Source organism: Hetaerina americana, unplaced genomic scaffold (genome assembly GCF_022747635.1).
Source record: "Hetaerina americana unplaced genomic scaffold, ioHetAmer1.1.p SCAF_1, whole genome shotgun sequence".
Taxonomy (NCBI): domain Eukaryota; kingdom Metazoa; phylum Arthropoda; class Insecta; order Odonata; family Calopterygidae; genus Hetaerina; species Hetaerina americana.
Genome location: NW_027286069.1, coordinates 13,680,140 through 13,692,935, shown reverse-complemented (window position 1 = coordinate 13,692,935; position 12,796 = coordinate 13,680,140). Strand labels below are relative to the sequence as shown.

General features: G+C 35.3%; 2 protein-coding genes across 9 annotated transcripts in view; both read left to right on the top strand.

The window, feature by feature from the left end:
• The window catches only part of LOC139688451 (uncharacterized), a 39,770-nt gene extending 28,663 nt beyond the window's left edge, over window positions 1-11,107 (top strand). Inside the window, exons 12-13 of one of the 4 annotated variants that reach the window (XM_071586025.1) lie at window positions 5,063-5,197; window positions 10,731-11,107. In XM_071586025.1, the coding sequence (XP_071442126.1) occupies window positions 5,063-5,197; window positions 10,731-10,735 (140 nt within the window). In that variant the 3' untranslated portion in view covers window positions 10,736-11,107. Of the gene's footprint in view, window positions 1-5,062; window positions 6,044-10,222 lie in introns of all 4 variants that reach the window. The other 3 variants (XM_071586024.1, XM_071586023.1, XM_071586022.1) reach the window with 3 other exon arrangements.
• Window positions 11,108-11,345: 238 nt separating this feature from the next.
• LOC139688508 (uncharacterized) overlaps window positions 11,346-12,796 on the top strand; it is a 39,215-nt gene continuing 37,764 nt past the window's right edge. For 2 of the 5 annotated variants that reach the window (XM_071586039.1, XM_071586027.1), the window contains exons 1-3: window positions 11,346-11,451; window positions 11,557-11,626; window positions 11,952-12,203. In XM_071586039.1, coding sequence (XP_071442140.1) covers window positions 11,625-11,626; window positions 11,952-12,203 — 254 coding nt within the window. In that variant the 5' untranslated portion in view covers window positions 11,346-11,451; window positions 11,557-11,624. The remainder of the gene's footprint in view (window positions 11,452-11,556; window positions 11,627-11,951; window positions 12,204-12,796) is intronic. The other 3 variants (XM_071586029.1, XM_071586049.1, XM_071586059.1) reach the window with 3 other exon arrangements.

The window sequence follows — 12,796 nt, the reverse complement described above, 5'->3', positions numbered from 1 at the left end:
GTCACCCATGTCTGAATCTCTATCTGTGCCAATGAAGCCACAGGAATGGAGTACCTTGATGGTAGTGGAGCTGTAATAGGTTTAGAGTTGTCCACTGACTCTTGACTTGATCTAACTTGCAGACAACTCATAAAGTGATTGTATTTTCTCCCATCCCTCAATGAAATGGTCAGCTTCTTCTATAGCCTCTGCATCACCAAAGTTATCCTCTTCATCAGTGATTAACTTTAATCCAGCATTTTGGGAGCAGTTTTGCCCGGTTTGCAGTGTTATTTGGTCTTATGCCTCCTATTGCAATGAAGGGAATGCAAGAGAGCTCTTTCTTTGCCTTCTGTTTTTTTCATGACACAGAATAATGACTGCATCAAACATTGTGATGCATTGAACTCAAATAGCCTCAGATATCGAGTTTTGTAATGTGTTCTTTCATTTCTTTTTTACATTTTGCACATAAAATACTGATCTGGTGTGGTACCTCACAATTTTTCACTTTTTGTCATATTTCCGCATATAAAATTTCATGAAACAAGGGGTACCTGTACAGCTCACATTTGTATTTCCAATATCATAGTCCACATGCATGAAATACTATATGATACTTCATGCAGCCCTGTAAATTTAAATATTGTTAATCTGTGGTCATTAGTCATTTTGTCTTTTATTCTCTCATGATTCTATCATACATTTCAACAGCATTAAAAATTAAGGAATTGTTCTGTGAAAAGTTTTAAGCACTTTTTAAGGACCCTCTGATTGGCAATTATTTTGCATTGAAGACTTGTATTAGTAGTAATTACCCTAGCCGTGAGAGTCCGTAAGGCATTCCCCATTTACAAAGTTACAGTGTTTTTAAATAGAGGTCGGTATCTAACATCCAGGGGTGACTAAGACTCATCTGTGTATTTCGCAACATAATCTTCAATAGTGCTAAGCACCTTTTGCTTCTACATGCAAGATTTTTTATAGCTTTATTGTATTTTTTAACCACCTGTTTTTTGTTTACTTGTTTTTACTGCCTCTTCACAATCAATATCACTTCATGCTTACTATCCAGAATTTATTCACCCCAAAGCAATGGAAATCCTTTTCAGCCAATTATGCTCATTATAGCATGCTTACCTCATTCCATCCAAACTTAATTGTAACTTATCTTGTTTTCTCTGTCATGGCTGCTAGAATTTTTTTTATTTTCACTTTCTTATCAGAGTTATAACTAATACTTTGTGTTCATACTTTCACAGGAAAGCCAACAGTATAATATGCTAAACAGGAGGAATTTCACTGAATTCCTTCAGCTTCAGAAAATATCTATCCTACCAACTAGAGTATGGAAATCTTAAATTTAAAAAATAATTTATTATCCGACTGTAGTCGTATAATTGCAAAGACCTTGGAAGTGAATTTTCTTCCATTTTTCCCCAAGGCTCTGCAAATATAATTATTTTTTAATGTGAACAAAATTAAATTATATTGATAAAGTAATGGAAGGGAGATACAAAAACATATTCTCACACTCTCTTCAAAGTATGGAATTGTTCTATCCCAATGCATTTTGTGCCGTTATAGATTCCATATAATCATGAGTAATTTTCAGTAGGTGAAAGGGTGATTTTCAGGAAACACATTTGTAACTCAAAGAAGCATTTTTGGCATCATATCAATGAGATTACTGTCCAACAGCATTTACACAATTGTTAGGGAGGCAGTTAGGTAGTTGGGAAGTCAAATGAAAGCCATTTGCACTAACCCTTTTTTTTGGCTCCACATCTTCTAGCATTCCTTCACTGTCCAGTGAAATGCAGGGTGTCTCTATTAATGGCATTAATCTCTATTGCTTAATTTAGATTCATAGTGGTTTTTTTCCTGCTTCAACCATTATTGGAGGGTTTGTTGTATAGTTAACATGGCTGAAAAAGGACCAATTGAAAATACTTTTTCGACAGGCCTAACCTTAATTAATTTCATGGACATTTTGGAAATACAATGCTTCTGGAGGAAGTTTTGAAGTATTTATTTACCCCCTGAATACCATGATGTGGTGTGATAACCCTTTTTGTGCTAATTAAAAATTATTTTATATGAATGCTTGTAAGAAATGTAATGCATTGATTTTATTATTGTTTATGTTTGTTGATATCATATGATATTTAAGGCCCAATAATGGCAAGTGACTGAGACTAAATAGTTCAGAACTGTGAGAGAGTAAATATTAAGCTTAAGAAATTTTTCTTGGTAATGGAATTTCCCTGAATAGAAGTAACAAAATTTCTGATACACTATTAGCCCTCTCTTTTCCATCCCAGGTTGATATGCATACCTCTAAATGATCATGTGTACACATCAATTGAAAGAAGAGAAAGTGTAGATTTTCTCACTTTGGTGCACATCAGCAGGTGACTCCACCTAACTGTCAGACCATTTCCCACGATTCTTTGAAAGTATAATTCAATAATAGCTTTCATTGCCTATATTCCATCCTCTCGTATGTATCGCATACTGTGCACTATTGAGTACTTCATCATTTTTACCTATCCAGCTACTATTTTTTCTGAGGATGCATACAAAATGTGTAAGTTCAAATAACATGTTATCGTTTTCTCTTTGTCAGAAAAACTATTCTTCCATAGTATTATTAGAATTATTCCATATTTGCTCATTATTTTGCACATCCTGATATACCTAGTCTTCAACCTCATCATAGAGGAAATTTTGAATGAGGAAAGAATATCTTAACTATTAAATTATTGTAACTGTTTGCTGGTTAGCTTCAAAGAAAACAAAATATTGTAGTAAATGACAGCATGTATCAAGGCTTAGGCAATTGGTCCCATCTAGCAAAATTGTGTCCATGCCTCAAAACAGGCTAATCACTAAGAAAGGAATAGAAAAGGCTGCAAAATTGTCGGTTATGTTAGTAATAAAAAGTGAAGATATTTTGAAATTGATAGTTTAAGGCTCTACTTTGTGAAAATTCATGTTTACTGAATAAATAAACTTCATATTTTTTCACACAAAAACTATATAATACTATCGGCTTTGACGCATAGGCCTATGTGTCGAAACCGGTAGGGTTATGAAGTTTTATGTGTGAAGAAATACCAATTTTATTTATTCAGTGATGAAGATAAATTCTCAAAGCATGGGATAAATGTATAATAAAATAACAGCAGAGACCCCATCTTCCAACTCGTCAATTACCTTCATGTTTTCCACAGTGTTAAAAGTTATGTTTTCTTTTACTACAACATATTTTGATGCCATGTTTATTTTACATTTTTACTGTCAGAAGAACTCAGAATAATTAGGTATTTGCTTTGTAAGTTGCGGAAGCACATGGAAAGAACTGGCCATCTATCATGAAAAATTGTGTTGCAACTATCCAGCGTGTGGCATTTTGATGAACCAGTGATTTATGACCTTTATTGTATGTTTCACTGATAATTTATAATTATAAATATTACTGGAGAAGTGAAGAATGGCTAAATTCATGTTCAGAGAAACTTGGCGAGCAAAACATGTTTTTGGCAAAGTATTCAGTACGGCTATCTTTTGACCCCAAAAGAAACCATGTCAACCACTTGGCTGGACACAATCAAGATTATTGGGCTCAGATTAGGATGGGCTTACTCTATGACTACTATGTGCTTATTCTGAAATACCAATGCAGTGAATGTTTTCTATCAATCACAGGCGCATTTTATGTAGTCATTAAATGTGTGATATTCTGAACTCAGCAAGAGGTATTAATAATCAATAATCTTTTTAGAAACTGTTATATTTCTGTGGTACACCTCCATGATTGAAATTTTTTGTAAGCACCAAAAAATTTGCTAATTTTTTCTGGTGTAGGAATTCGGCACTCAAGAAAGCTATCTTGTATACGACCAATTCTACAATTTTGGTTGATGAACCTTTTACAGCATAATTGAATTAGCTAGAATTTTCACCGATTCATCCTGAAATCAATAATAATCGATCTTTGCACAGCAATTTTATTTACTAAAACTATGTATGTAACCCATTTTCCATTTCATAATTGGGTAAAATATTTATTAGAAATTTATTAGGGCAACAAACATTGTTATTTGTAGGTTTAGTAAATTGGATGTCATTGTATTGCCCAAGACACTATTACTGCTGTAGTAGGGCAGTCAATGATCCCCTTGAGTTGGTTTTACTCTATTCAATGTATTCCAAATCGTTGAAAAGATACTGGAATTTGGAATTCAGATCATTTCTTATTCAATCACTTTTGAATATTTTAAGAATGTATTGCCTTTGTGTTCAATGGGAAGAATGTTGGAAATGCTTTGACCCATTTATACACACTAAGCCATGTGAAAACAATGATCTTTGAGTTGGTTCTTAGCTTATTGTCTTGAAAATGTTAAGATCTTAGGTCCTTCAAAGAGCCCAAAGACATTTTGCCTTTGATAAAAGACAGAGCCAGTGAAGTATAGTAGAAAATACAAAATAGCAAAGTAATAAAAATGTGTTTTCTGGAAGATAAAATGTTGAAAAGAAAAATTAGTATCATGAGTTAATTGTAATTTAATTTAAACATTTAAAAATCCTTATATCAAGACTTAAAATACAAAACTTCCTCCTCTGTGAACACATTACTTCCCTGCTCTCCAATCATAAATGAATCGATTCAAGTCAGCTGCCATGCATTCAAATCCTCAGATTGAAATCTTGCTTTATTTTTCATCTTGCAAGCTTGCTGCTTCATAGTGTTCTCCTTTTCTTGTTTCCCCATAGTTGAGTCCATGTCTCAATAAATAGTGAAATCATTAATTGTTACCAGATATTCCTAAGTTCTCCTTATGTTGCTGTCTTCTTTTTTTACTAAAAATTACCAATCTACTCGATTTAAATGTTATGCATGTTTGGACCATGATGCTTCGGTTTCAGTTGTCATGCTTTACCAATCAAAATATCAGGGATGTAATTTTTAAGGGAATGATAAATTTGTCTTATGGAATTTGAATAAGTGGTTACAGGATTGTTTTTTGTGGGGTCAGTTCATTTTTTTTGTAACCGTGCAATTCTCTGGTATCAGGTCGCAACCGTTGGAAGTCTTCGGGTGGTGGGGGTGGCCGGATGGGTGGTCGGATGGGCCGAAGCAGAAGCAGGAGTCGCAGCCGAGGACGCAGGGACCGAAGCCGAGGTGGAGGTCGAGAGAATGATCGATCAGGCAAGTCCACCTCCTCACCCCAGTCATCGACGCGGCGGCTGCTGCCCCTCGACCTCCATGGGTCGACCAGAGGGGGCGTGTCTTCTACTGCAAGCGGAGGAGGGGGGAGCCACCTAGGCTCCTCCTCCCATTCGTCAGCTGCGAGGATGATGGCGAACCATGCTTCTTCCCGGCCGCTTCCCTCCTTGGGGAGCGGTCCTGTGCCCCTGCTCTCGCTCAACATTGCCCCCCCGCCACAGGTCCAGGCAGCAGAATACATATCCAGTCATGGGTCCACTGTTAAACATTCTTCCCCACCCCGGTCTCACTCCTCATCCCACCACCAGAGCACCTTGGACCAACCCCCTCCGTCTCCCACCCCGAACAACAAACGGGAACACTCAAGTCACCATCACCACCACCACCATCACCATCACCATTCCTCCTCGTCCCACTCCTCTTCCTCGCACCCATCCTCATCCCACCAATCATCCTCCTCCCACCAATCATCTTCGTCACACCAGTCCTCTTCCCATCACTCCTTACCAAATGGGTCCAGTTATTACAACGCAGATGACAACCCTGGGAGTTACCAACCTTCGCAACCTGCCTCACAGCAGTACAGTCAACCACCTCCCCCATCTCACCACCAGCACCACAACACTCCATCCGAGTCTCACCAGCAGACTTCACTATCCCATAGCCACCACAGTGGACCATCTTACCACAATGGGCCGCCTGGGCCTGTAGGGGACGGGGGGAATCTGCCGCCTCAAGAGGCGGCGGGATCATATGGGCCGCCAAGGCAGCCCAGGGACGGATATGCCTATGTGGCGTGAGGTGCACGCGCCCACCCGCCCTAAACAGGTATAGCCCCCCCTTTTGCCAGTCAACCAACCAACCATGTTTTTCCATTTTTCCTTTGTGGGTTTTGCACCAGTTTGTTAGTTTCTGGGTCAAACTGAAGTCATTTCTTTTGCATTCCTCCATTTGATTTATGTTAGTTGTTGGTCAGTGATCGGTATCTTTTCCCACATATGCTTTCATTATTGCATCATCAGCACATTTACTGGTAAGCATTAAGCATTTTCCCTCTATATATTTATATATATGCATATAATGTAGAAGATTATATTGTGTTAGGGCATCATTAATCCATCTTTCTGTGTAGTTTTTAATGTTTTCTCCATCGTAACTGAATAAAGCAGTCATGTTGGTTTCATTGCAGTTTAACTTTTTTTACATTTAAGTTCTATTGAAGATATTAAGATGATCGGCATCATTTAAACATTTTTATTTATATAGCTGTTTCATTATTAATTGAAAATTGGCAACCTGATGTAAAGCACACATGTAAATGGGAAAAACATTCTACAATTCCCATCTCCCCAGAACTCAACATGCTCCATCACCCCTGGTTGGTTGCTCCCCTCCTGAATTCCAGTGGAAGGGAAACTCAAATTGTTTGTAAGTTGTGTTTTGGAATGTGAACAGTGCAGTCAACCTATTTGTTAAGAAAGCATTGTCCCTTGTTTGTAATATATCCTTTGTCTTGTGGATTACTTTTTCAGGTTCAGTGGGTGTCCATTGTTAAGGGGTGCTTTTATCTTGCTGCTTAAACTTCAATCTGTTTTTTCAGTTTTGCTTCCACATTTGTTTTATTCTGTAATTAATTTCAATATCTGTGAATTGACTTAAAACTATTTCCTGTTGTCTGTCCGGGAGTTCTTTTTATTTCTTTATGAGTAAATGCCGTTTTCATGATACCGAGATGATCATCCGTCTTGTTACTTCAACCTGAGTAAATCACTTAAGTTGTAGCAATAAGACTGTTATCACTTGTGTGTCATGATATTGTTTTGAAATGATTTAGCCACTTAGCAAGGGAAATTCAAATCTACTGTTTAGACGGAACACAACTCATACAAATATTACATACTTTTCGAAGTTGTAGGTCTTGGTTTTATGATGAATGAGTTGATAAACAGAAGAAATGGACATAATCTGTAGGTAAGAAAATGACTGGATTAGACCGATTTCCTGGCAAAGAAAAAGCTTCTATTGCTTTTATATTTTTAGCTTGAATGGAGCATGGAAATCACAAAATGAAAAGAAACATTAATAATTAAGAGTATTAATGATTAAAAATTAAGAGTAATAATTGGTGTATTCTAATGAGGAAAGATCGTAGAGCTGAAGATAGTCAGATGATGTAAATAACTGAACAAAGAATGAGACACCTGATAATATTCCAACATCACACAATGGAGCCAACTTCCCTAAAGCTGGTCACAACTGAAATAATATTCAAATTTCTACAAAACTTGTTTCCTTGTTGTTTTCATGATCATTGAAATTACAGCCAAAATTCGAAAAAATACTATGTGCAATGCAGATGACTTATTATTTAAAAACTAATTCATCTTGAAATTCTGTATGGACAGGGTTTTTAAGGGCACTGTTTACAAATCTGAAGCAGATTTCCATTCATTGACATGCAATTTCAAAACAGCTGACTAGCATCAACACAAATGTTGTTTGGAATCATAAATTATCAATTCAAAATAGCGTAAACAATAAGTAGGTGTGAACACAGAAGTACTATTTTCACGACTACCTTTAGGGCTTTATTTTTACAAGCTCATCTGTGTATTTGAAATGAAAATTGCTCCTAATCTGAACTTTTTATATTTTCTCAAAAATTCTAGTAAAAAGAAACAAATCACTACTGAGTATGAAAATGCAATTTGTAAAATGCATATTTTAAGCATACTGTACGTAGCGGAATGCCACGTATTGTGGAATTGTTTTGATATTTTATTCTACATTTTACAACTTATTTCTTGGATCTACAATTAAAGTGTTTCAATTGATTATTTTATTAAGAATGAACTACAAAGTTTTCAAAATATTTTCAAAGTTTACAAATGTTTATCACAAAAGCCTGTACAAAAATGAAATAGGCAGCTTATTTCGCCATTTTTATCACATTAAACAATAGGATAAATCAAATTTTCACTTACACTTAAATTTGTATTTATTACAATATTTGTAAAATGTTTATTTCCGATTTGTGTAGCATAGTTGATATTCAGTTTATCAATATTAGAATAGAATTTCACGAGAAGAGAGCATTTCACAGAATCAAAATTGATAATCTGTACAAATTTTGACATACTCAAGAATGATTGGTTGTTTTATTCCTCATTTGGGTGGGATGTTTACAAGACGATTATCACCTTAACAGTGAATTATTAATGAAGCTCAACCTCTTCTAGCAGTGTTACTTCATATTTCAACTGTCGATCTACACTCGAAACGCCATAAAACCACAAAATAGAAACCATTTGCTGATTTCTGGTCACTTTTTCAGGCATTGAACCCACTATACGTCATTGGAATTAAAGTGAACAGATGTGCAATTTGGATGAAGTAATTGGAAATAATCTTTATCTTGTCAATAATTTGTTTTAATGCTAAACAATGGTTGGTGTGGCACAACTAATGTGTGCATTCTCATTTTCCATCTGCTTGATTAATGGACCATGTAAATGGCCTGAAAAGTACAAATGTGCTGCACGGTAAAAATCATGATATAACTGAAGAAAAGTGATATAGTAATGGGTTCAATTTATTTCCACTTAGGTTCATCACTCAAAGTGGGCACAGTAATAAATGGGCATAAAGAGCCAACATCACCAATGCATGCACTAAGAACCTAACTCTGGTAGTTGATTGTGCAGGAAGTAGTAATAGTAGAAGAAAGTTAGAGCATGTCCCTCTGCACAAAACTTGCTCTGGTCCCTCATGCTCTAAATTGTGTGTAAATTTTGCAGTGAATAGTTAGGAATGAAGGGGGATGTTTACTTGAGGAAAATGACCGAAAATTCAGATAATATGATACTGATGTTCCGAGTTCAGTGTTACATTAATTAGAATGTATTGTGAATCCTTCTAGCCACTCAGTATATTAATGATAGTCACCTTCCTATAGGCCACATAACTGCTGTGTTAGCTTATTTTCTTTCTGATAGTAATGGCTAGATCTTATTTTAACACAATGTGTTCAACCACAAATTGCCACCTTTATTTACAGAAACACACGTACAGTATATTCAGTCCCATAACAGGTTCCGCAATTTCAGCATATTTATTGCAAAACAGCAAAATGACTTAGGCAATTTACATTCATCATTGATTGCAATGAAAAAGTTAAGAATAGAGTTTAAATATTTTAATCTTTTCAAATGGATATCTTCATATAAATAAAACACTTCTGATCGAAAAATGGAAGATTTTATGTCTATATACATGCATATAAATACATATAAATATTGAAATACATTTATTTATTTACACATGCATAAATATTTAATTTTTTTAATACTTCTTAAGAGTTACTTTTGCTTAATGGTAAAAATTCTTTTCAGAAAGTATTAGTCAAAAGTTGACTTACTCTATTATCGTTATGTAATACACTACAGAAATTAATCTTCAGCTTATTTTTGGACATTTAATCTTCATCATCTTTTGCCTCAGGAAGATGATTTTTTTTAGAGCACTTGCTGATACAGTATTTATTTGTCAGAAGATGTATTAACTTTTTGCAAAGCATTTATTGACACTTGACTTTTTATACTGAGGATTTCTTTCTCGCTAAAACATGTGAAGAAAACACGTTGCAAGTGTGATCGCTATGATTAAATCAGGATTAGTATATTGTAATGTATTTGGTTCCTTAAGTTTGGTAGAAACTGCCATAGTAGAAAATATGATGGTAGGCGTTCAATCATCAGATGTGGTCAAGTATTGTGATTTACATCACTATCAAAGGTTTTTAGATGTTTTTCTCTGATGCTCCTCTCAAGTTCTTTTCTGTTAATCTTTGCTGCTTGGGTTTTGGCTATTCACTTTACCACTAGGTACATACATAGTTTAGTTTTACAAGTCTTCATAATTAACCCATGTACTTTCAATTAAATTTCATCTCTCCAGTTTTATAAAATTATTTTTAAACATCTTGGTATCATTTTTCTATTGTTTTAGGAGATTATGTGATCGGAAATAGCTACTGGAGTGTGAAGACTTGAAGTGTGAATAAGAGGAGCAACCTTCAAGCAGGCTCAGAAGTTTTAATAGTGAAATTGCTAGTTTGTTTTTTATTGTGCAAACTTTAAAAAACAGTGAGAGAAAACATGACTGCGTCATGTTTATTATCACTCTTTGATGTTGCCAGCAGGAACTGACTAGTGCTTACTTTTTTGACATTGCGTGAAATTGCTCCCAGACTGACAGTGAAATTTGTACTCAGATGATTGATGAAATGTATATTGATTGTCACATTCAAAGTAATGAAGTCTGTACTTTTATTCATCTGTCATCTTAAACTGATATTGTCCAAATCATGGCGCTGAAAATAAATAATTCATGTGATTATTAGCTGCAGTACTTGCTCTGTGATGTTTTTAAAATTTTCATTTGTAGGACTATATCATTTTGGGTAGAAAGAAGGGTATAAAATATTTTTAACCTAGAGTATTTGGTTCCATTACAGCGTGATGGGTGAAATCTACCAAATGGAAAATATGGAACATGTTTATTCAGCTGAAGAGTGCTGTGAAGGATGAAACTGATTCACTGGCTAATTGTTTTCTACTAATACACAAAGCTCTGAGCTTCACGGAAATATTTCCTTGTGCGGAATATTGAATCATCATGATAAATAATAGTGGAACTGACTCCAAATTGTATTAGGTTGAGTGAACTTGTGAATGATTTAGTGCATTAAATTTTGATCTTCTATCGTGTCTTTACGTTCGGTTGTGTACAGATAAACAGTAAATGTAGCCGCATGTACAAATATTAGATATTATTAATCTGAAATATTTATGAAGACCACATTCAAGAACATTGATGAAATTTACTGTGAGTTTTTGACGAAAAGTGATTTTTATGTATCTATTGTTTTAATAAACATTTTTTATGGAAATTTTGTTGTATTATTAAGTCTAATGGTTAAGTTTCCTTACCCCCTACACCTTTACAGTAATTTAAACAAGTTCAAATTTGGCGGTGGGAAGTGGCAATATGATGATAAGCCAGATGTGGATATCAGAGACATCTGATGTCTGTAACTGCTAGTAGGTGGCTGGGCTCGACTGCTATTCGTCGAGATTCCAGCAATAGGATTCTCCCGTCAAAACTCAGGTGTTCTACATCGGGACTGTGAAGACTATGCGGTAGACAGATTGGTATTTATAATATTAATATTGCCGGTTAGTGGCTTTGTATTTCTTTCAAGAGGTTAAAATTATAGCCTAGGATTGAAAACTGTGGTTGGTTGAGAGTTTCAGTTGAAGTGAATGTTTGCTTTCTCGTAGGTCATTCTGCCGAAAGGTTAGCCAGCCCTAAGACAGAATTTCTGGCAATACTGCTACATTTGATAAAGATGTAAGTACCATGTAGTTGTATTTCATATATATTATGACGAATCTGAGTATTGATGAGAGTGGTTAGTGTAGGAGAAGTTACGGAAATGTCACTAGAAAGCGTTCCGCCATTTTGTTTGTACGTGAAATGAATTTTAGCCGATTAAATAATTCTTGGAAATATTATGTTTGGCGTTTCTTATGGAATATTCGCGAGTAAAACGAGCACAGCTTGTGGTGCCGTGGACGATATATTTTATTGTTTTTTTAACGGTTGGAGGATCGACGTAAATGGCCTTTGGACTGAAGTTTTTTTTGAGCTTGCAATTTTTGTTTGTTTACTGTAGGTTTCGGGAACAAGATCAAAGTTCTAATAGTAAAGCAAGGTACTGGGATGACAAAAGAGGGAATGGAGGAAGTAACAATTTCGTTAACGGAGGCGTAAGTTATGTCAACGGAGGAAGTGACATTGGGGCGAATAAGTCTACCCTTAAAGGAAAACAGCCGGGAGAGCGATTGAGGAAGCCGCAGTGGGATCTAGCAGCATTGCAACCATTCCTCAAAGATTTTTATATACCTCATTCCAATGTCGCCAACAGGTAAATATTGTCATTTAATTTTTGGATAAAAATCACTTTCGTTAGTTCAGACCTTTAAGTAGTTTCTATCTGCACCCTGAAATGACATATGCATACATTTTGACAAACTTGAGTTAGATTATTAATGGTAGTGTATCCCGGGATAAAATATTAAAACGAAGTAAATTTTAATCCACTGTAATTAGCAGGGTTCATTGTAATTCTGGAATCAGTGACGGAAACACCTGACATACGGAATAGCTAAAATGTCGTGAAATCAATAGTAAATGTCTTGTTATATTTTTTTTCTATTTTCATTGCTTTTATAATTGTGAAAACGTAAGAATCTTGGTATATAGTCGTGTTAGAATCGGGTCGCAATGAGCGTATATATGTTTCAAAGCGAAGAATGTATTTTAAATTTTGTCAACGACCTAGGCGCATTTTAAATGATGTAATGCGATGCAAGATCGGGTTTAAGCGACTGTTTTTGTTACGTTTTATATCCAAGAAGGTTATTGTAGAGGAAAATTCTCCGTGCCCAATTTACTTTGGTAGAAGTTTATTCATCATGTGTTAAATCGAAGCGAGGGATAACATCTGGGAACCTTTCT